The sequence below is a fragment of the Mobula birostris genome, chromosome 13 (assembly GCF_030028105.1).
Source record: "Mobula birostris isolate sMobBir1 chromosome 13, sMobBir1.hap1, whole genome shotgun sequence".
Classification (NCBI taxonomy): domain Eukaryota; kingdom Metazoa; phylum Chordata; class Chondrichthyes; order Myliobatiformes; family Myliobatidae; genus Mobula; species Mobula birostris.
The window spans coordinates 102972452-102997859 of record NC_092382.1 but is presented as its reverse complement, the minus strand read 5'-3'; the positions used below and the strand labels follow the sequence as shown (position 1 = coordinate 102997859).

Here is a 25408-nt window from a genome sequence, read left to right as displayed (position 1 = left end):
TCGTAAGGTGACGAGAACTGAGCACAGTATTCCAAGTACGGTTGACCAAGGCCCTACATAGTTGCAACATTACCTTCGGCTCCTAAACTCAGTGCCACTAATAATGAAGGCCAATGCACCGTATGCCTTCTTAACCACAGAGTCAACCTGCGTAGCAGTTTTGAGTGTCCTTTGGACTCGGACCCCAGATCCCTCTGATCCTCCACACTGCCAAGAGTCTTGCCATTAATGATATATTTTGCCATCATATTTGACCTACCGAAATTAGCCACCTCACACTTACCTGCTTTGAACTCCATCTGCCATTTCTCAGTCCAGTTTTGCATCCGATCAATATCCCACAGTAACCTTTGACAGACCTCCACGCTATCCATAACATCTCCAACCTTTGTGTCAACAGCAAATTTGCTAACTCATTCCTCCACTTCCACATGGTGGTCATTTATAAAAATATTACAAAGTTTTTTGAACCTTTCGTAAGCTCCTCTTTTCTTCTTGACTAGATTTACAACAGCCTTTGTACACCACGGAACTAGTACCTCACCATTCTTTCCATGTCTCATTGGAACGTACGAACTCAGAACCCCACGCAAATATGCCCTGAACATTTGCCAACTTTCTTCCGTACGTTTCCCCGAGATCACCTGTTTCCAACTTATCTTCAAAATTACTGCCTGAAAGCCTCATATTTCTCTTACTCTAATTAAACATTTCCCAAATTTGTCTGTTCCTATCCCTCTCCATTGCTGTGGTAAAGGAGATAGAATTGTGATCACTATCTCGGAAATGCTCTCCCACTGAGAGACCTGACACCTGGCCAAGTTAATTTCCCAATATCAGATAAAGTACAGCCTCTCCTATTGTAGGCCTATGTACATATTATGTCAAGAAACACTACTGAACACACCTAACAAACCCTACCCCATCTAAACCCCTCACTCCAGGGATATGTCAATCATTATTTTGGGCAATTCAAATCTCCTACCACAACAACACTGCTATTATTGCTCCTTTCCAGAATCCGTCTCCGTATCTTCTCCTCGATGTCTCTGTTAATATTGGGTGGTAGATAAAAAAAACACCCATTAGAGTTATTGATCCCTTCCTATTCCTAACTTCCACTCACACAGATTCCGTAGACAACCCCTCCATGACTTCCTCCTAATCTGCAGCCGTTACCCTATATCTGATCAACAGTGCCACGCACTCCACTATTTTACCTCGCTCCCTGTCCTTCCTGAAACATATACAACCTGGCACCTGAAGTAGCCATTCCTGCTCCTGCACCACCCAACTCTCTGCAATGGCCACAACATCGTAGTTACAAGTTTTGATCCATGCTCTAATCTCCTCCGCTTTATTCACAATGCACCTCGCATTAATTTTGACACATCTCAACCCATTGGTCAGAGCGCGTCCCTTCTCTATCATCTGCCTATCCTCCATTTAGCACTTTCCCCATGTTTTCTCTGCTTGTGAGCAAACCTTTGTTTCCTGCATCACTTCAGTTTGGTTCTCAACCTCCAGCAATTCTAGTTTAAACTCTCCCCAATAGTCTTAGCAAACCTTTCCGTAGAATATTGGGCCCCCTCGGATTCAAGTGCAACCCTTCATTTTTGTGCAGTTAACACCTGCCCCAGAAGAAGTTCCAGTGATCCGGAAGTATAAATCACTGCCCCCAGCTCCAATCCCTCAGCCACTCAGTTATCCTCCACCTCATTTTATTCCTATACTCACTGTCACGTGGCGCAGGGAGTAATCCCGGCATTACTACCTTTGAGGTCCTGTTTCTGAACTTCTTTGTGAAGTTAAGAAATGGCAAGGTTAAAAAGACACTAATAGCAGTTATATACGGGCCTCCAAACAGCAGCCGGGATGTGGACTCCACGTTACAGCTAGGAATAGAAAGAAAGCGTGTGGAAGAGAATTGTCAGGATATTCATGAGGGATTTCAATATTAAAGTGGGGAAGTCAGGGAGGTACTGGATCACAGGAGAGGCAGTTTATAGAATGCCCACGGGATGGCTTTTTGGATCAACTTGTCCATAAGCACATCAGAGGATCAGCTGTTTTAGATTGGCTGCTGTGTAATGAACCTGAGGCGATTAAGTTCAGTTTCAAATTTGAAAAGCAGAATTTGGTGTCAGGTGTGTCAATATTTCAGAGGAACAGAGGAAATTACAGTGGCATGAGAGAGGAACTGTCCCAAGTCGATTTGAAAAGTAAACTAGATGGATGGACGGTAGAGCAGAATTGGATGAAATTCCCACAACAAGTATACTTGGTAGTGTGGAGGAGCAGAGGGATCTCGAGGTACATGTCCACAGATCCCTGAAAGTTGCCTTACAGGTGGATAGGGCAGTTAAGAAAGCTTATGGGGTGTTAGCTTTCATAAGTCGAGGGATAGAGTTTAAAAGTCGCGATGTAATGCTGCAGCTCTATTAAACTCTGGTTAGGCCACACTCGGAGTATTGTATCCAGTTCTGGTCACCTCACTATAGGAAGGATGTGGAAGCATTGGAAAGGGTACAGAGGAGATTTACCAGAATGCTGCCTGGTTTAGAAAGTATGCATTATGATTAGAGATTAAGGAGGCTAGGGCTTTACTCTTTGGAGAGAAGGAGGATGAGAGGAGACATGATAGAGGCGTACAAGATAATAAGAGGAATAGATAGAGTGGACAGCCAGCGCCTCTTCTCCAGGGCACCGCTGCTCAATACAAGAGGACATGGCTTTAAGGTCATGGGTGGGAAGTTCAAGGGGGATATTAGAGGAAGGTTTTTTTACTCAGAGAGTGGTTGGTGCGTGGAATGCACTGTCTGAATCAGTGGTGGAGGCAGATACACTAGTGACGATTAAGAGACTACTAGACAGGTATATGGAGGAATCTAAGGTGGGGGCTAAGATTGGAAGCAGGGTTTGAGGGTAGGCACAACATTGTGGGTCGAAGGGCCTGTACTGTGCTGTACTATTCTATGTTCTATGTTCTATACCGATTTGGATACTGTTGCGGTGTTTGACTGACCTGGGACACGCTGAGGCAGCCGGATCTCTGGCACTGAGTCTGGCTCTGCAGTGCAGAAGGGAGGGTGGAAAAAGATGAGAGCGGTAGTGATAGGGCACACGATAGATAGCCGTACAGAAAAGAGGTTCTGTTGTCGTGACAGAAATTCCCGGATAGTTTGCTGCCTCCTGGGTGCCAGGGTCAGGGATGTCTCTGATCGCTTGCAGAGCATTCTAAAGTGGGAGGGTGAACAGCCAGAAGTCATGGTGCACATCGGTACCAATGACGTAGGAAGAAAGAGTGAGAAGGTCCTGAAGAGTGAGTATAGAGAGCTTGGTAGGAAGTTAAAAAGCAGGACCTCAGGGGTGGTAACGGATGCTCTGGCGGATTAACACGTGGCTGAGGAACTGGTGTGAGGGGCAGAGTTTCAGATTTCAGTATCATTCGGACATCTTCTCGGGCAGGAGGGACCTGTACAAGAGAGATGGGTTACACCTGAACTGCAAGGGGAACAATAACCTTGCAGGGAGGTTTGTTAGTGCTGTTGGGGAGGGTTTAAACCTGATTTGCAGGGATATGGGAACCAGAGTGCCAGAGCAGATCGTGGAGCTGGGGTGAAAATAAATGATGTTAAAAGTTCATACAAAGTCACAAATAGAAGGTTTCAGTAGGATAGTAGGGGAGATTCAAACAAGCTGACATGACTTGAGAGTTAGGGTGCAGAAGTTCACGGCTAACACGGGGGTGGGGGGACTTCTTTACTCAGAGGGTGGTGGCTCTGTGGAACGAGCTTCCAGTAGAAGTGGTCTAGGCAATTTCGATATTGTCATTTAAAGAACAATTGGATAGGTATATGGACAGGAAAGGAATGGAGGGCTATGGGCTGAGTGCATGTTGGTGGGACTAGGTGAGAGTAAGCGTTCGGTACGGACTAGAAGGGCCGATATGGCCTCTTCCCTTCCTGTAATTGATATATGGTTATATGGCTACATGTGTGTGGTGGTAATAATCTTCGGAGGTGTGTCTATTTTACGGATGACACCAAGATAGGTGGAGGAGCAGGAAGTGTTGAAGAAACGGAAAAGTTACAGAGGGACATGGTCAGTTCTGGAGAGTGGGCAGAGAAATGCCAGATGAGATAGTATGTTGAGAAATTGTAGCGGAAAAGGAATACTCGGACCCGGAGGGAGAGGGCCGTCGAATATTCTTTATTCGTCACATGATATCATGGGCAGCCTAGAATCTAAAAGCGGGATCCTGGAGCTCCCTCAAACAAGGAAACTCAGTCATATTTATACATCAGTGGGACGTGACGAGAGACACATAGTTGGATTTTTGTTTACTGAAGTAAAGGTCACGTGCCTCAGGACATTGTACGACCAGATAATTCCTTATTTGAACCTTCGTCGAGCATTTCCAGAGAATGCTACAGAATAGGGAAGTAACAAAAATATGTTCTTGAGAAGCAACACATTTGACTTAAGTGTTACCTCTCAAAAAAATATATATTAGTCCAGCTGACTCAACCGCAGACATATGAAAATTCTCAGAAAAAAAGGTACAGATGCAGTTATTTTTATAACTCGGTTGCAGGGCACAGTTCAGTTACACAGAGTACATTAGTTACAGTTAAACTATTGTGGACTTTGAATGCACATTTTAAAACAAATCATTAGCCCCCAATGCCCAATACAATGCAAGGTCTTGATATTTTCTTCCACTGTTCCCTCCTTGTTAATCTTCTAGATTAACACTCCTTACTGGGGTACTGCATCCTCCTCCTCATCAGGGAGCTCAGAAGGGGAAGAGACTCTCCTTCCCTGGGTACAGCTCTGCACCCCACCAATGTTCCTTGCTGTCCTTTCATCCTTTGGGGTACCATAGAGACCTTCTGAGGGCCAGACAAGGCTACCTTCATTAAATGATAACAGCAGAATTGCAATGCTGCACATACACAACACTCTAAACACATATCATCGCGACTGCAACTATTCCATGCGTTACCCAGCCTCGCCAGCCAGAAAACCAACCCTTTATTATCTCCCACCAATTTTTCCCCGGACCAAAATTCTTGAACAGTTTCTCTATCTTCCTAATGTCCTCTATCTTCACCTTTATGTGCTGATCAGTTATATTTTCAGAGGCATCGGGGATACAGGTGCAACATTAGTTCCCTACTAACGCACAGACCCCTCCTTCTTAGGCTAATACTTCTTCTCCACTTTCCTGTTTCTTTGTATTTGCTTCCCACGCTGTTAGGTAATCAATCAATCCCACCCCCAATATGATTATCGCCACTACTTCCTTCATATGAGTCCTCTATTGAGCGTATATTTTGTTAATAATCTGTCACCATGTATATAACATGAGGTGCAGGTTAAAATAAATTTATGTCCCGGTCTCTCACTAACACTTTGTTCTTGGTTCTCAGAGCCGTTCCTCTCTCTCTCTCTGGGAAGATTTGACCTGTTCGGTATTTTATTTCCTCCCTGTCGTAGTGAAACCTGCGCCTGCTGACATGTGTTCAGTCAGGTCTCTCCTTCACCTTAACGGCTGTATGGGTCATCATCCGCCTGGGAGAGAAAGAGTCTTTATTTACCGATCTCTCATTTATTCCGTCTACCGGCTTAATGGATGCATGTTACCTTCAGTTAAAGGTGCCTGGGTTAACTGGACCCTCTGATACAATTTCCCTGCCCCCTGACGCAATGCTTGTGCGTATTTTAGTGTTTTCTTATCATTGTATATTAGCACTACTTTTTTCTGTTGTCATGGGAGGCTCAGTTCCTGCTGTCATAGGCCGCTTCATCAATATTTAATGAGGGGTAAGTCCTGTATTTCTATCCTTCTGATTTCACATCGTGTACATTACTAAGGGCATTGCCTCTTGCCGTCCGAGACCGTTTTGCTGACAATAATTTGTCAAAGTCGCTTTTATTTCCCCGTTTCCTCTTTCCACCATACCTGAGGGCTGAGGCTGGTAGGGGATTTGCAATTTCTAATGGAACCCCAAGTCTTCCTTCAGTCCCTGTGCTAATTTATTTGTAAAACGGGTTCCCCTGTCGCTATTTACCCTAGGGGACTTCCAAACCTAGGTATAATGTCTTTCATAAATATGTTCACCACAGTTCTTACATCATTCCTCCCAGCTGGATAGCCCTCCTCCCATCTGAAAAACATGTCCACTATTACCAATATATACCTAAACCTCCGTTTAGCAGGCATATGTACAAAGTCAATTTGCAGGGCCGTTTAAATAACGGTGTACAACCCGATCAGCGATGGATCCAAGGGGACATCGGTTTGTGGATCCAGAACGGGCTTGCCCACAGGAGGCAAAGAGTGGTTGTAGACGGGTCATATTCTGCATGGAGGTCGGTAACCAGTGAAGTGCCTCATGGATCTGTTCTGGGATCCTTACAGATCCTGACAGATTAGCCATGATCAGAGTGAATGTAGGTGCTAGCACGAAGGGATGAATGGCGGACTCTTGCACCTATTGTCTATTGTCTTACTCTTCGTGATTTTTATACATGACCTGGATGAGGAAGTGGATGGGTGAGTTAGTAGGTTTGTTGATGACGCAAATGTTGGAGGTGTTGAGGATAGTGTAGATTGCTGTCAGAGGTTACAACGGGACATTGATAGGATGCCAAACTGGGCTGAAAAGTTGCAGATGGAGTTTACCCCACATTAGTGTGTGATGGTTTATTTTGGCAGGTCAAACATCACGGCAGGATATAGCATTGTTTGTAAGAGTCTTGGCTGTGTGGAGGATCAAAGAGATCTTGGGGTCCGAGTCCATCGGGCATTCAAAGCAGCTGCTCAGGTTAACTCTGTGGTTAAGGAGGCGTACGGTGTATTGGCCTTCAACAATCGTGGAATTGAATTTAGGAGCCGAGAGATAATGTTCTAGCTATATAGGACTCTGGTCAGACCCCACTTGGAGTACTGGGCTCATTTCTGGTCATCTCACTACAGGAAGGATATAGAAACCACAGAAGGGGTGCAGAGGAGATTTACAAGGATGTTGCCTGGATTGGGGAGCATGTCTTATGAGAATAGGTTGAGTGAACTCGGCCTTTTCTCCTTGGAGCGACGGAGGATGACAGTTGACCTGACAGAGATGTATAAGGTGATGAGAAGCATTGATCGTCTGGATAGTCAGAGGCTTTTCCCCAGGGCTGAAATGGTTGCCACAAGGGGACACAGGTTTAGGGTGCTGGGGAGTAGCTACAGAGGAAATGTCAGGGGCATGTTTTTTACTCAGAGAGTGGTGAGTGCGTGGAATGGGCTGTCTAGTATGGGTAAGCCTGGTAATTTCTACGGTAGGGACATGTTCGGCAAAACTTTAAGGGCCTGTATTGTGCTGTTGGTTTTCTGTTTCTATGCTCCTATCTCATCCCGTCCCGGCGATTTATCCAACTTGATGCTTTCCAAAATCTCCAGCACATCCTCTTTCTTAATATCTCCATGCTCAAGCTTTTCAGTGTCCTTCAAGTCATTGCTACAGTAACCAAGATTCTTTTCCACAGTGATTCTTTTCCACACTGAAGTAAAGTATTCATTAAGTACCACTGCTATTTCCTTCGGTTCCATACACGCATTCCCACTGTCACACTTGACAGGCCGTGCTCTTTCACGTCGAATCATCTTGTTCTTCACATATTTGAAGAATGTCCTGGTGGGTTCCTTAATCCTGCCCGCCAAGGCTTTCTCATGGCCCCTTCTGTGTCTCCTAATTTTCCTCTTAAGCTCCTTCTTATTTGCCCTATAATCATCTGGATCTGTAACATTACCTAGCGCTAGAAACATGGAAACATAGAAAATAGGTGCAGGAGTAGGCCATTCGTCCCTTCGAGCCTGCACCGCCATTCAGTACAATCATGGCTGATCATCCAACTCAGAACCCTGTACCTGGCTTTTCTCCATACCCCGTGATCCCTTTAGCCAGAATGGCCATATCTAACTTCCTCCTAAATATAGCTAAACAACTGGCCTCAACTGTTTCTTGTGACAGAGAAATCAGCAGATTCACACTCTCTCTGTGAAGAAATTTTCCCTCATATCGGTCAGAAAAGGATTCCCCTTTATCCTTAAACTGCGACGCCTCGTTCTGGACTTGCTCAACATCGGGAACAATCTTCCTGCATCTAGCCTGTCCAATCCCTTTAGAATTTTATACGTTTCAATAAGATCCCACCTCAATCTTTTAAATTCCAGTGAGTATTAGACCAGTCGATACAGTCTTTCATCATATGAAAGTCCTGCCATCCCAGGAATCAATCTGGTCAACCTTCTTTGTACTCTCTCTATGGTAAGGATGTATTTCCTCAGATTAGGGGACCAAAACTTCACACAATACTCCAGGTGTTGCCTCCCCAAGGCCTTGCACAACTGCAGAAGTACCTCCCTGCTCCTGTACTCAACTCCTCTAGCTATGAATGCCAGGATACCATTCGCCTTTTTCACAGCCTGTTGTACCTGCATGCCCACTTTCAATGATTGGTATATAATGACACTCAGGTCTCGTTGCTCCTCCCTTTTTCCTAATCGGCCACCATTCAGATAATGAACTGCTTTCCTGTTTTTGTCTCCAAAGTAGATAACCTCACATTTATCCACATTAAATCCGATCTGCCATGAATGTTCCCACTCACCTAACCTATCCAAGTCACCTTGCATCCCGTTAGCATTCTCCTCACAGCTAACACTGCCGCCCAGCTTCGTGTCATCCGCAATCTTGGAGATTCTGCATTTAATTCTCTCGTATACGTCATTAATACATATTGTAAGCAACTGGGGTCCCAGCACTGAGCCTTGCGGTTCCCCACTACTCACTGCCCGCCATTCTGAAAAGTCCCGTTTATTCCCAGTCTTTGCTTCCTGCCTGCCAACCAATACTCTATCTCCATCAATACCATACGCCCAATACCGTGTGCTTAAGTTTACCCACTAATCTCCTGTGTGGGACCTTGTCAAAAGCATGCGCAAATCTAAATACGCCACAGTCACTAGTTCTCCTCTATCTACTCTACTAATTACATCCTCAAAAAATTCTATGACATTCGTCAGACATGATTTTCCGTTTATAAATTTATGCTGACTTAATCCGATGATTTCACCGTTTGCAATATGTGCTGTTATCACATCTTTGACAACTGATTCTAGCATTTTCCTCACCACCGATGTTAGGTTAACCGGTCTATAATTCCCCGGTTTCTCTCTCCCTCCTTTTTTTTAAAAAGCGGTGTGACATTAGCCACCCTTCAATCCTCAGGAACTAGTCCAGAATCTAAAGTGTCTTCTGAAAGTGTGCCACACATGAGGCCGCTTAACAAGACAGGGACCCATGGTGTTACTGGTAAGAGAGCAGATTGGCTGACTGGCCGGAGGAAAAGAGTGGAAATAAAGGGAGGGGTTTCCTGGTCAGCGGCCGGCGACTAGTGGTGTTCCACAAAGGTTCTGTGTTGGGACCGCTTCTTTAATCCTGCCCGCCAAGGCCTTCTCACTAATTTTCTCTGTCTCTCCAAAATTCATTCTTAAGCTTCCTCCTTTTAGAACCATAGAACCATAGAAACTACAGCACAGAAACAGGCCTTTTGGCCCTTCTTGGATGTGTCGATCCGTTTCTGTCTAGTCCCACTGACCTGCACACGGACCATATCCCTCCATACACCTCCCATCCTTGTATCTGTCCAATTCATTCTTAAATGTTATTAAAGAACCCGCATTTACCACCTCACCTGGCAGCTCATTCCATACTCCCACCACTCTCTGTGTGAAGAAGTCCCCGCTAATGTTCCCTTTAAACTTCCCCCTCCCCCTCACCCTTAACCCATGTCCTCTGTTTTTTTTTTTCTCCCCTTGCCTCAGTGGAAAAAGCCTGCTTGCATTCACTCTATCAATACCCATCATAATTGTATATACCTCTATCAAATCTCCCCTCATTCTTCTACGCTCCAGGGAATAAAGTCCTAACCTATTCAACCCTTCTCTCTAACTGAGTTTCTCAAGTCCCGGCAACATCCTTGTAAACCTTCTCTGCACTCTTTCAACTTTATTTATATCCTTCCGGTAATTTGCTGACCAAAACTGAACACAATACTCCAGAGAACACACATCAAAGTTGCTGGTGAACACAGCAGCCTCGGCAGCATCTCTGGAAAGAGGTGCAGTCGACGTTTCAGGCCGAAACCCTTCGACTTGAAGAAGGGTCTCGGCCTGAAACGTCGACTGCACCTCTTCCTAGAGATGCTGCCTGGCCTGCTGCGTTCACCAGCAACTTTGATGTGTGTTGCTTGAATTTCCAGCATCTGCAGAATTCCTGTTGTTTACAATACTCCAGATTTGGCCTCACCAGTGCCTTATACAGCCTCATCATAACATTCCTGCTCTGATGCTCAATACTTTGACTAATAAAGGCCAATGTACCAACAGCTCTCTTTACGACCCTATCTGCCTGTGACGCCACTTTTAGGGAATTTTGTATCTGTATTCCCAGATCCCTCTGTTCCACCGCACTCCTCAGTGCCTTACCATTAACCCTATATGTTCTACCTTGGTTTGTCCTTCCAACATGTAATACCTCACACTTGTCTGTATTCAACTCCATCTGCCATTTTCAGCCCATTTTTACAGCCTGTCCAAGTCCCTTTGCAGGCTCTGAAAACCTTCCTCACTGTCTACTACACCTCCAATCTTTGTATCATCAGCAAACTTGCTGATCCAATTTATCACATTATCATCCAGATCATTGAGATAGATGACAAATAACAATGGACCCAGCACTGATCCCTGTGGCACACCACTAGTCACAGGCTCCACTCAGAGAAGCAATTCTCTACTACCACTCTGTGGCTTCTTCCATTGAGCCAATGTCTAATCCAATTTACCACCTCTCCATGTATACCTAGCGACTGAATTTTCCTAACTAACCTCCCATGCGGGACCTTGTCCAAGGCCTTACTGTAGTCCATGTAGACAATATCCACTGCCTTCCCTTCATCCACTTTCCTGGTAAACTCCTCGAAAAACTCCAATAGATTGGTCAAACATGACCTACCACGCACAAAGCGATGTTGACTCTCCCTAATAAGTCCCTGTCTATCCAAACGCTTGTAGATTCTGCATCTCAATACTCCCTCCAATAACCTACCTACTACAGACGTTAAACTGACCGGCCTATAATTTCCCGGATTACTTTTTGATCCTTTTTTAAACAACGGAACAACATGAGCCACTCTTCAATCCTCCGGCACCTCACCTGTCGACAGCGACGTTTTAAATATTTCTGCCACGGCCCCTGCAATTTCAACACTAGTGTCCTTCAGGGTCCTAGGGAACACCCTGTCAGGTCCCGGGGATTTATTCACTTTAATATTCCTCAACACGGCAAGGACCTCCTCCTTTTCGATCTGTACAGTTTCCATGATCTCACTACTTGTTTCCCTTAATTCCATAGACTTCATGCCAGTTTCCTTAGTAAATACAGACGCAAAACAAAAAATAAATAAAATAAATATAACTATTTAAGATCTCCCCCATTTCCTTTGGTTCCGCACATAGCCGACCACTCTGATCTTCAAGAGGACCAATTTTATCCCTTACAATCCTTTTGCTCTTAATATACCTGTAAAAGCTCTTTGGATTATCCTTCACTTTGACTGCCAAGGCAACCTCATGTCTTCTTTTCGCCCTCCTGATTTCTCTCTTAAGTATTTTCTTGCACTTCTTATACTCCTCAAGCACCTTATTTACTCCCTGCATCGTATACATGTCATACAACTCCCTTTTCTTCGTTATCAGAGCTGCAATATCCCTTGAGAACCAAGGTTCCTTATTCCTATTCATTTTGCCTTTAATCCTGAAAGGAACATACAAATTCTGCACTCTTAAAATTTCTCCTTTGAAGGCTTCCCACCTACCGATCACATCCTTGCCAGAGAACAATCTGTCCCAATCCATGCTTTTTAGATCCTTTCTCATTTCTTCAAATTTGGCCTTCTTCCAGTTAAGAAACCCAACCCTAGGACCAGATCTATCCTTCGTTTCCGCCTCCACTACCGCCGCCGGGAGACTATTCCACGCACTCACCACACTCTGCATTAAAAACAAGCTTACCTCTGACATCTCCTCTGTACCTGTTTCCAAACACCTCTGAACTGTGTCCTGTCGTGCTGGCCATTTCATCCCTCTGGAAAAGCATCTGACTATCCGCACGATATCAGGTCAACCCTCGCCCTCCGTCGCTCCAAGGAGAAAAGACCAACTTCACTCTACCTATTCTCATAAGGCATGCTCCCCAGTCCAGACAACAGCCTTGTACATCTCTGCATCCTTCCGATGCTTTCCACATCCTTCCTGTAGTGAGGCAACGAGAACTGAGCACAGTCCTCCAAGTACGGTAGACCGAGGCCCTACATAGCTGCAACATTACCTCTCGGCTCCTAAACCCAATGCCACTAATGATGAAGGCCAATGCACCGTATGGTAGATCTTAACCACAGAGTCAACCTGCCAGGCAGTTTTGAGTGTCCTATAGACTCGGACCTCAAGATCCCTCTGATCCTCCGCACTGCCAAGAGTCTTGCCATTAATGATATATTCTGACGTCATATTTGTCCTACCAAAATGAACCAGCTCACACTTATCTGGTTTGAACTCCATCTGCCATTTCTCAGTCCAGATTTGCATTCGGTCAATATCCCGCAGTAACCTCTGTCAGACCTTTACGCTATCCATAACCCCCCTAACCATTGTGTCATCAGCAAATTTGCTAACTCATCCCTCCAGTTCCTCAAAGAGATTATTTAAATTAAAAAAAAACAATTGGAAAGTTTTTTGAATCTTTCATAAGCTCCTCTTTTCTTCTTGAGTAAATTTACAGCGGTCTTTGTACACCACGGAACTTGTACCTTACCAGTCAATCCATGTCTCATTGGAACTTACCCGTTCAGAACTACAAACAATTATCCCCTGAACATTTGCCAAATTTCTTCCGTACGTATCCCCGAGAACACCTGTTTCCAATTTGTCTTCCAAATTCCTGCCTAAAAGCCTCATATTTCCCATTACTCTATTTAAACGTTTCCCAAATTTGTCTGTTCCTATCCCTCGACAATGTCGTGATAAAGGAGAAAGAATTGTAATCACTATCTCGGAAATGCTCTCCCACTTAGAGATCTGACACCTGGCCAGGTTCATTTCCCAATATCAGATAAAGTACAGCCTCTGCTATTGTGGGCCTACGTACATATTATGTCAACAAACCCTCCTGAACACACCTAACAAACTCTACCTCATCTAAACCCTTCACTCCAGGGATATGCCAATCATTATTTTGGGTTATTAAAATCTCCTACCACAACAACCCTGCTATTATTACTCTCTTCCAGAATCTGTCTCCGTATCTGCTCCTCGATGTCCCTGTTAATATTGGGTTGTATATAAAAACACCCATTAGAGTTATTGATCCTTTCCTATTCCTAACTTCCACTCACAGAGATTCCGTAGACAACCCTTCAATGACTTCCTCCTTTTCTGCAGCCGTTACACTATCTCTGATCAACAGTGCCACCACCCACCCCTTTTGCCTCGTTCTCTGTTCTTCCTCAAACATCTACAGCCTGGCACCTGAAGTAGCCGTTCCTGCCCCTGCACCATCCAAGCCTCTGTCATTGCCACAATATCGTAGTTCCAAGTGCTGATCCATGCTTTATGCTCCTGCGCTCCTCGCGTTAATATAGATACATCTCAAGCCACCGACCAGAGCGAGTCCTTTCTCTATCATCTGCCTATCCTCCCTTTCGCACTGTCTCTAAGCTTTCTCTGCTTGTGAGCCAATCTCTCCTTCCTCCGTCACTTCAGTTTGGTTCTCAACCTCTCGCAATTCTGGTTTAAACTCTCCCCAATCCCTCAGCAAACCTTTCCGACAGGAGATTGGTCCTCTCGGATTCAAGTGCAAACCCTGGTTTTTGTACATGTCCAACCTGTTGCACAAGAGCTTCCAGTGATCCAGAAGTCTAAATCCCTGCCCCCTGCTCCAATCCCTCAGCCACTCATTTATCCTCCACGTCATTCTATTCCTATGCTGACTGTCAGGTGGCACAGACAGTAATCCCCAGATAACTACCTTTGAGGTCCTGCTTCTCAACTTCTTTGTGAAGTTAAGAAATGGCAAGGGTAAAAAGACACTAATAGCAGTTATAAACAGGCCTTCAAAATACAGCAGGGATGTGGACTACAAGTTACAGCTGGAAATACAAAAAGCGTGTCAGAAGGAAATTCTCTAGAGAATTATAGGGGATTTTAATATGAAAGTGGTTTGGGAAAGTCGGGAAGGTACTGGATCTCAGGATAGTGAGCTTATAGAATGCCCAAGGGATGGATTTTTGGTGCAACTTTTCCATAAGCCCACCGGGATCAGCTGTTTTGGATTGGGGGCTGTGTAATGAACCTGAGGCGATTGAGTTCAGTTTCAAATTTGAAAAGGAGAAGCTACTGCCAGGTGTATGAATATTTCAGTAGAACAAAGGAAATTACAGTGGTATGAGAGAGGAACCAGCCCAAGTCGAATGGAAAAGTAATCTAGATAGAGGGACGGTAGAGCAGAGTTGGATGAAATTCCTACAACATGTATACCGAGTTGAATACTGTTGAGGGGGATGACTTACCTGGGACAAGCTGTGGCAGCCGGATCTCTGGCACCGAGTCTGGTTCTGCAGTGCAGAAGGGAGTGTGGAAAAAGAGGGGAGCGGTAGTGATAGAGCACACGATAGATATAGGTACCATCAGGAGGTTCTGCAGTCGTGACAGAAACTCCCGGATGGTTTGCTGCCTCCCGGGTGCCAGGGTCAGGGATGTCTCTGATCGCTTGCAGAGTATTCTAAAGTAGGAGGGTGAACAGTCAGATGTCACAGTACACAATGACGTAGGAAGAAAGAGAGAGAAGGTCCTGAAGAGTGAGTATAGAGAGCTTGGTAGGAAGTTAAAATGCGGGACCTGAAGGGTGTTAATCTCAGGATTGCTACATGTGCCACGTGACAGTGAAGGAAAGAATAGGATGCTGTGGCGGATTAACAAGTGGCTGAGGTACTAGCGTAGGGGGCGGAGTTTCAGAGTTCAGTATCATTGGGACCTCTTCTGGGGCAGGTGGGACCTGTACAAGAAGACGGGTTACACCGAAACTACAAGGGGACCCAATATCCTTGCAGGGTGGTTTGTTACTGCTATTGGGGATGGTTTAAACTAGATTTGCAGGGGGATGGAAAACAGAGTGCCAGACCAGATAGTGGAGCGGGGAATTAAATGATGTTAAAAGTTCATGTAATGTCACAATAGAAGGGTTGTGTAAGGGAGCAGGGGGGAATCAAACAAGAGAACATGAGTTGAGATTTATGGGGCAAAAGTATAGGGCTAGCACGAGGGGGAACTTCTTTACTCAGAGGGTGGTGGATGTGTAGAACGAGCTTGCAGTACAAGTGGTAGAGGCAGGTTCGATATTGTCATTTAAAGAAAAATTGAATAGATATATGGACAGGAAAGCTATGGAATGTTATTGGCTAAGTGCATGTTGGTGGGAGTAGGTGAGAATAAGCGTTCGATGTGGACTACAAGGGCCGATATGGCCTCTTTCCGTGCTGTATTTGATATATGGTTATATGGCTACATGTGTATGGTGGTAATAATCTCGGAGTTGTGCCTATTTTACGGATGACACCAAGATAGGTGGAGGAGCAGGAAGTGTTGAAGAAACGGAAAAGGTACAGAGGGACATGGTCAGTTCTGGAGAGTGGGCAAAGAAATGGCAGATGAAATACTATGTTGAGAAATTGTCGCGGAAAAGGAATACTCGGACCTGGAGGGAGAGTTCCGTGGAAATTTCTTTATTTGTCACATGACATCATGGGGAGCCTAGAACCAAAAAGCGGGATCCTGGAGCTCCCTCAAACAAGAAAACTCAGTCATATTTATACATCAATTGTACGTGACAAGAGACACTTAGTTGGATTTTTTTTTTTACTGAAGTAAAGGTCACGTGCCTCAGGACATTGTATGACCAGATAATTCCTTATTTGAACGTTTGTCTTGCATTTTCAGAGAATGCTACAGAATAGGGAAGTAGCAAAAATATGTTATTCAGCTGAAACACATTTTACTTAAGTGTTACTTCTCAAAGCACATATTAGGCCAGCTGGCTCGAACGCAGACACTTAGAAATTCTCAGAACAAAGAGGTACAGATGCAGTTATATTTATATCTCAGTTGCGAGGCACATTTCAGTCACACATAGTACATTAGTTACAGACAAATGATTGTGGTCATCGAATGCACATTTTAATGCAAATCATTAGCCCCCAATGCCCATTGCAATGCAAGGCCTCGATATTTTCTTCCACAGTTCCCTCCTTGTTAATCTTCTAGATTAACACTTTTTACTGGGGTAATTTCTCCTCCTCCTCATAAGGAGAAGGGTCTCTCCTTGCCTGGGAACAGCTCTTCTCCCCACCAATGTTCCTTGCTGGCTTTCATCATTCGGGGTACCATAGGGACACCTTGAGGGCCAGACAAGGCTCTTTTTCATTTATTGATAACAGCTGAATTGCAGTGCTGAGCATACACAGCACCCCAAAACACATATCATCGCCACTATAACGATTCCATGCGTTACCCAGCTTCCCCAGCCAGAAAACCAACCCTTTATTATGTCCCACTGCTTTTTCACCGGACCAAAATTCTTGAACTGTTTCCCTATCTTTCTAATCTCCTCTATCTTCACTTTTATGTGCTGATCAGTTATATTTTCTGAGTCATCGGGGATACAGGTGCAACATTCTTTCCCTACTAACGGACAGATCCCTCCTTCTTAGGCTAATACTTCTTCTCCACTTTCCTCTTTCTTTGTATTTGCCCTCCGACGCTGCTAGGTAATCAATCAGTCCCAACCCCAATATGACTATCACCACTACTCCTTTCATGTGAGTCCTCTATTGAGCATATATTTTGTTAATAATCAGTCACCATGTATGTAACATGAGGTGCAGGTTAAAATAAATTTATGTCCCGGTCTCTCAGTAACACTTTGCTCTTGGTTCTCAGAGCCGTTCCCCTCTCTCTCGGGGAAGATGTGACCTGTTCGGTGTTTCATATCGTCCTTGTCGTGGTGCAATCTGCGCCTGCTGGCATGTGTTCAGTCAGGTTTCTCGGTCACCTTAACACTGTATGGGTCGTCATCGGCCCGGGAGAGAAAGAGTCTTTATCCACCTATCTCACATTTATTCTGTCTGCCGTGTTAACAGATGCCCGTACCTTCAGTTAAAGGTGCCTGGGCTTGCCGGACCCTCTCATACAATTTCCCTGCCCCCTGACGCAATGCTTGTGCGTATTTCAGTACTTTCTTATCATTGCATATTGGTACTACTTTTTCTGTGGTCATGGGAGGCTTAGTTCCTGCTGTCATCGGCCGCCCCATCAATATTTAATGAGGGGTAAGTCCTGTATTTCTATCCTTCTAATTTCACATCATGTACATTATTGAGGGCATTGCTTCTGGCCGCCCGAGACCGTTTTGCTGACAAATATTTGTCAAAGCCGCTTTTATTTTCCCGTTTGCTCTTTCCACTATACCAGAATACTGAGATTGTTAGGGGATATGCAATTTCTACTGGAACGCCAAGATTTCCTTCAGTCCCTGTACTAATGGATTTACGAAGGGGAAATCGTGCTTGAATCGGGTAATTTTTTGAGTATGCAACTATGAAAATGGACACGGGACAGCCAGTGGATATAGTGCACCTGGACTTTCAGAAATCCTTTCATATAGTCCCACATAGGAGATTAGTGGGCAAAATTAGGGCACATGGTATTTGGGGCAGAATACTGAGATGGACTGACAATTGACTTGTTGACAGGAAACAAAGAGCAGCGATAACGGGTCTCGTTTGGAATGGCAGACCGTGAACAGTTGGGTACTGCGGGGTCCAGTGCTGGTACCGCAGCTGCTTACAATATACATTAATAATTTAGATGAAGGGATTAAAAGTAACATTACCAAATTTTCAAGTGGCACAAAGCTGTGTGGCTGTGTGAAATGTGAGGAGGTTGTTATGGGAATGCAGGGTGACTTGAACAGACTGAGTCAGCGGGCGGATGCATAGCAGATGCAGTTTAATGTAGATAAATGTGGGGTTATCCACTTTGGTGGTAAGAACCACCAGACTATTCTCTAAATAGAGTGACGTTCTGAAAAAGGGAAGTACAACGAGATCTAGGTGTTCTTGTACATCAGTCACTGAAAGTAAGCATGCAGGCACAACAGGCAGTGAAGAAAGCTAAGGGCATGATGGCCTTCATAACAAGGGAAATTGAGTATAGGAGCAAAGATGTCCTTCTGCAGCTGTACACTGCCCTGGTGAGACCACACTTGGAGTATTGTGTTCAGTTCTGGTCTCCAAATTTGAGGAAGTACATTCTTGCTACTGAGGGAATGCAGCGTAGGTTCACAAGGTTAATTCTCGAGATGGCGGGACTGGCATATAGAACATAGAACATAGAATAGTACAACACAGTACAGGCCCTTCGGCCCACAATGTTGTGCCGACCCTCAAACCCTGCCTGCCATATAAGCCCCCACCTTAAATTCCTCCATATACCTGTCCAGTAGTCTCTTCAACTTCACTAGTGTCTCTGCCTCAACCACTGACTCAGCCAATGCATTCCACGCACGAAACACTCTCTGAGTAAAAAACTTCTTTTAATATCCCCCTTGAACTTCCCACTCCTTACCTCAAAGCCATGTCCTCTAGTATTGAGCAGTGGTGCCCTGGGGAAGAGGCGCTGGCTATCCACTCTATCTATTCCTCTTATTATCTTTTACACCTCTATCATGTTTCCTCTCATCCTCCTTCTCTCCAAAGAGTAAAGCCCTAGCTCTGTTAATCTCGGATCATAATGCATACATTCTAAACCAGGCAGCATCCTGGTAAATTTCCTCTGCACCCTTTCCAATGCTTCCACATCCTTCTTATAGAGAGGTAACCAGAACTGGACACAGTACTCCAAGTGTGGCCTAACCAGAGTTTTATAGAGCTGCATCATTACATCGCGACTCTTAAACTCTATCCCTCGACTTAGGAAAGCTAACACCCCATAAGCTTTCTTAACTACCGTATCCACCTGTGAGGCAACTTTTTGGATCTGTGGACATGTACCCCGAGATCCCTCTGCTCCTCCACACTACCAAGTATCCTGCCATTTACTTTGCGCTCTGCCTTGGATTTTGCCCTTCCAAATTGTACCACCTCACACTTCAACCCAGAGAAGTCCATCTGCAACTTTTGCATCCTATCAATGTCTCTCTGCAATCTTTGACAATCCTCTACACTATCTACAACACCACCAACCTTTGTGTCGTCTGCAAACTTGCCACCCCACCGTTTTACCCGCACATCCAGGTCGTTAATAAAAATCACGAAAAGTAGATATCCCACAACAGATCCTTGTGGGACACCACTAGCCACACCTCCCTCTGTCTTCTACAGGCAACCCAATACTGAATCCACCTGGCCAAACTTCCCTGGATCCCATGCCTTCTGACTTTCTGAATAAGCCTACCGTGTGGAACCTTGTAAAATGCCTCAGTAAAATCCATATGGATCACATCGACTGCGCTACCATCATCCATATGCCTGGTCACCTCCTCAAAGAACTCTATCAGGCTTGTTAGACACGATCTGCCCTTCAGAAAGCCATGCTGATTGTCCCTGATCAGACCATGATTCTGTAAATGCTTATAGATCCTATCTCTAAGAATCTTTTCCAACAGCTTTCCCACCACAGACGTAAGGCTCACTGGTCTATAATTACCCGGACTATCCCTACTATCTTTTTTGAGCAAGGGGACAACATTCGCCTCCCTCCAATCCTCCGGTACCATTCCCGTGGACAACGAGGACATAAAGATCCTAGCCAGACCTCAGCAATCTCTTCTCTCGCCTCGTGGAGCAGCCTGGGGAATATTCCGTCCGGCCCCGGGGACTTACCTGTCCTAATGTATTTTAACAACTCCAACACCTCCTCTCCCTTAATATCAACATCCTCCAGAACAACAACTTCACTCATATTGTCCTCACTATCATCAAGTTCCCTCTCATTGGTGAATACCGAAGAGGAGTATTCATTGAGGACCTCGCTCACGTCCACAGCCTCCAGGCACATCTTCCCACCTTTATCTCTAATCGGTCCTACCTTCACTCCTGTCATCCTTTTTTTCTTCACATAATGGAAGAATGCCTGGGGGTTTTCCTTTACCCTACTTGCCAAGGCCTTCCCATGCCCCCTTCTTGCTCTTCTCAGCCCCTTCTTAAGCTCCTTTCTTGCTTCCCTATATTCCTCAATACAACCATCTAATCATTCCTTCCTGAACCTCATGTATGCTGGCTTCTTCCACCTGACTAGATTTTTCACCTCACTTGTCACCCATGGTTCCTTCACCCTACCATTATTTATCTTCCTGACCGGGACAAATTTATCCCTAACATCCCGCAAGAGATCTCTAAACATCGACCACATGTCCATAGTACATTTCCCTGCTAAAACATCATCCCAATTCACACCCGCAAGTTCTATCCTTATAGCCTCATAATGTGCCTTTTCCCAATTAAAAATGTTCCTGTCCTCTTTAATTCTATCCTTTTCCATGATAACGCTAAAGGCCAGGGAGCGGTGGTCACTGTCCCCCAGATGCTCAACCAGTGAGACATCTATGACCTGACCCAGTTCATTACCTAGTATTACATCTAGTATGGCATTCCCCCTGGTCGGCCTCTCCACATACTGTGACAGGAGTCCGTCCTGGGCACCCTTAACAAACTCTGCCCCATCAAAACCGTTGGAACTAATCAGGTGCCAATCAAGATTAGGGCAGTTAAAGTCACCCATGATAACAACCCTGTTATTTTTGCACCTTTCCAAAATCTGCCTCCCAATCTGCTCCTCTGTATCTCTGCTGCTACCAGCGGGCCTGTAGAACACCCCCAACAGAGTAACTACTCCTTTCTTGTCCCTGACTTCCACCTATATTGACTCAAAAGAGGATCCTGCTACAATACCCACACTTTCTGTAGCTGTAATAGTATCCTTGACCAGTAATGCCACCCCTCCTCCCCTTTTTCCGCCCTCCCTATCCATTTTAAAACACTGAAATCCAGGAATATTGAGAATCCATTCCTGCCCTGGTGCCAGACAAGTCTCTGTAATGGCTACTACATCATAATTCCATGTATGTATCCAAGCTCTGAGTTCATCACCTTTGTTCCTGATGCTTCTTGCATTGAAGGACACACATTTCAGCCCTTCTACCTTACTGTCTTTACACCGTTTATTCTGTTTCTCTTTCCTCAAAGCCTCTCTATATGTTAGATCCAGCTTTACTCCATGCACTTCATTCACTGCTCTATCTCTCTGGGTCCCACTCCCCTTGCAAATTAGTTTAAACCTTTCCGAACCATGCTAGCAAACCTACCTGCAAGGATATTGCTCCCCTCGAGTTCAGGTGCAACCCACCCAATCTGTCCAGGTCCCACCTACCCCAAAAGAGATCGCAATGATCTAAAAATCTAAAACCCTGCTCCCTGCACCAAATCCTCAGCCACGCATTCAACTGCCATCTCCTCCAATTCTTACAATCACTGTCACGTAGCGCTTGTAACAATCCTGAGAAGGCCACCCTTGAGGTCCTGTTCTTCAGCCTTCTGCCTAGTTCCCGAAACTCACACTTCAGAACCTCATCCTTCTTCCTGCCTATGTCGTTGGTCCCAACATGTATAACGACTTCTGGTTGCTTTCTCTCTTGTACCAGGATGTCGTGCACCCGATCAGAGACATCCCGGACCCTGGCACCCGGGAGGCAACAAACCATGCGGGTGTCCTTCTCACGTCCACAAAATCTCCTGTCTGCTCCCCTGACAAAAGAGTCTCCAATGACGACAGCTCTCCTCTTCTCCGTCCCACCCTTCTGCACCACAGGGTCAGACTCAGTGCCGGAGGCCCTGCCACCGTGGCTCACACCTGGTCGGTCGTCCCCGCCAACAGTATCCAGGACGCTAAACTTATTATTCAGGGGAATGGCTACATGGGTGTTCTGCACTACCTGTCTGCTCACCTTCGCTTTCCCCCCTCTGAATGTCACCCAACGACCTGCTTCCGACAGCCTAGGTGTGACTACCTCCTGGTAGATCTCATCTATGACTGCCTCATTCTCCCTTATGAGTCGAGGGTTATCCAGCTGCTGCTCCAGATTCCTTATACGGTCTTCCAGATCGCCCAGCCGTATGCACTTCTGGCAGATGTGACTCTGCGGGAGAGAGGAGTTCCCCCAAGACTGCCACATCTCACATGAGAGGCATATCACCATCTCAGGAGACATTGTAAAAACTAACTGGGAACAAGCTCGTCTTCCGTCTCTTCTCGTCGAAGCCTCTCGAGTCAAAGCCTCATAGCTCCACTCCTTCACTGGCCTACTCACGCACTGGCCGCTTTCCACTGACCGCTTCACGTGAGCTAACCCTCTATTTATCTGTTTTAGCTTTTCAAAATGTTTGGTCACCTGCATTCGACTGCCCAATCAGCTGCTTTCTGCTGAGTCTGATCTATTCAAATCTTGATTGACTAATCAACGGCTTTCTGCTGATCTATTCAAATCTTGATTGACTTGATTGCACAGAACAACTGCTAAACCTGCCAGAATCTCTCGAGCCAAAGCCTGAAAGTTCCACTCCTTCACTGGCCCACTCACGCACTGGCCGCTTTCCACTGGCCGCTTCACTTAAACTATCCCTCTATTTGAAAGATTAGAGCGACTGGGCGTGTATACACTGGAATTTAGAATGATGAGAGGGGATCTAATTGAAACATAAAAGATTATTTAGGGATTGGACACGCTGGAGGCAGGAAGCATTTTCCCGCTGATGGGTGAGTCCAGAACCAGAGGCCACAGTTTCAGAATAAGGGGTAGGCCATTTAGAACGGAGTTGAGGAAAAACTTTTTCACCCAGAGAGTGGTGGATATATGGAATGCTCTGCCCCAGAAGGCTGTGGAGGCCAAGTCTCTGGATGTTCTCAAGAAAGAGATGGATAGAGCTCTTAAAGATAGCGGAATCAAAGTTTATGGGGATAAGGCAGGACCTGGTACTGATTGTGGACACTTTCCTGAGACCCTTCTCTCGTTACAGTGATGTCTGCTCCGCTGGGGGTGTCAGATGCCTGAACATTTGGTATGGGGGGTTGTAAGGAGTGGTGCGGGTCTTCCGAAGGCAGTCAGAGTCATTATTTAATGGTCTATTTCAGTACTGGGTGCCAAAGGGTCACTTGCCGGTATGGAGAGTTGGGGATTAAGTCCCGTGACAGGTTTCGCTCCAGCCCCAGCCTTCTCTGTTTCAGGCTGCTGTATCTCATTTCTCGTTGGAGGTTGGTGTCTTTTAGCCACCAACTTCCGTCGTTTAAAACGACTTAGCATGTAATTAGGATCCAAATTTGGGTCGCCGTCCCCACTTAGGGTGGCGTCCTCCCAGTACTGGATTGGTCTCAAATTGAAACATCCCCCAGGCAGCCAATCCCCATGTGACCACTCATACAAATCACTGCTGTATGTCACCGTCTAGCTATCATCTGCGGTCTCTCTGATTACCATATCCACCGGAGATCCCGGCGGGACAAAGGAGTCTCCTATTTGCTGGTGGTGCCGTTTTATCTTTCTCATCTTTTTTTTGTCGGTCTTTTTCTTTACCTACCTGTAGTTGAGTGTTCAAAGGCTTCCTGTTACCTCCTGAACTCTTCGGTTTCTTCGCAGGATCAGCGCTATCGACTGCTCGCACTTCCTGTTTTACCTGTTTAGGATTTAAATTTCAGTTAAGACAACACAAAGTTTCTTTGTACACACACTCGATACACAATGATCGCTCACTGCTGGGTTTAACACTGTTACGCCGCGCACTCACTTACTTCCCCCAAAAGCTTACCTACAGCGCTCACCGGTGTTTAGAATTTTCTCGGCAGTTCCTCCTTTCCTTATCTTACAAAGAAACCACAGAAACCATAGAAAAACGACAGCACAGTAACAGGCCTTTTGACCCTTCTTGGCTGTGCCGAACCATTTTCTGTCTAGTCCCACTGAGCTGCACACGGGATATATCCCTCCATATAACTCCCATTCATGTATCCGTCCAATTTATTCTTAATGTTAAAAAGAACCCACATATACCACCTCGTCTGGCAGGTCATTCGATACTCCCACCACTCTCTGTGTGAAGAAGCCCCACCAATGCTCCCTTTAAACTTTTCCCCCCTCACCCTTAACCCATGTCCTCTGTTTTTTTTCTCCCCCTGCCTCAGTAGAAAAAGCCGGCTTGCATTCACTCTATCTATACCCATCATAATTTTATATACCTCTATCAAATCTCCCCTCATTCTTCTACGCTCCAGGGAATAAAGTCCTAACCTATTCAACCTTTCTCTGTAACTGAGTTTCTCAAGTCCCGGCAACATCCTTGTAAACCTTCTCTGCACTCTTTCAACATTATTTATATCCTCCCTGTAATTTGGTGACCAAAACTGAACATAATACTCAAGATTCGGCCTCACCAATACCTTATACAACCTCAGCATAACATTCCAGCTCTTACACTCAATACTTTGATTAGTCAAGGCCAATGCACCAAAAGCTCTCTTTACGACCCTATCTACCTGTGACGCCACTTTTAGGGAAATTTGTATCGGGATTCAAGATCCCTCTGTTCCACTGTACTCCTCAGTGCCTTACCATTAACCCTGTATGTTCTCCCTTGGTTTGTCCTTCCAACGTGCAATAACTCAGACTTGTCTGTATTAAACTCCATCTGCTATTTTTCGGCCCATTTTTCCAGCTGGTCCAAGTCCCTCTGCAAGCTCCGAAAACCTTCCTGATTGTCCACTACACCTCCGATCTTTGTATCATCAGCAAATTTGCTGAGCCAATTTACCACATTATCGTCCAGATCATTGTTGTAGATGACAAATAACAATGGACTCAGCACCGATCCCTCTGGCACACCACTAGTCACAGGTCTCCACTCGGAGAAGCAATTCTCTACTACCACTCTTTGGCTACTTCCTTTGAGCCAATGTCTAATCCAATATACCACCTCTCCATGTATACCTAGCGACTGAGTTTTCCTAACTAACTTCCCATGCGAGACGTTGTCAAAGGTCTTACTGAAGTCCATGTAGACAATATCCACTGCCTTCCCTTCATCCACTTGCCTGGTAACCTCCTCGAAGAACTCCAATAGATTGGTCAAACATGACCTACCACGCACAAAGCCATGTTGACTCTCCCTGATAAGTCCCTGTCTACCTAAATGCTTGTAG

At 45.4% G+C, this 25408-nt stretch overlaps 1 protein-coding gene across 2 annotated transcripts in view; it reads right to left on the bottom strand.

The window, feature by feature from the left end:
• The window catches only part of LOC140207232 (C-type lectin domain family 9 member A-like), a 51162-nt gene extending 38909 nt beyond the window's left edge, over nt 1–12253 (bottom strand). For both annotated transcript variants that reach the window (XM_072275658.1, XM_072275659.1), the window contains exon 1: nt 12128–12253. In XM_072275658.1, coding sequence (XP_072131759.1) covers nt 12128–12212 — 85 coding nt within the window. In that variant the 5' untranslated portion in view covers nt 12213–12253. The remainder of the gene's footprint in view (nt 1–12127) is intronic.
• Nucleotides 12254–25408: the final 13155 nt, after the last annotated feature.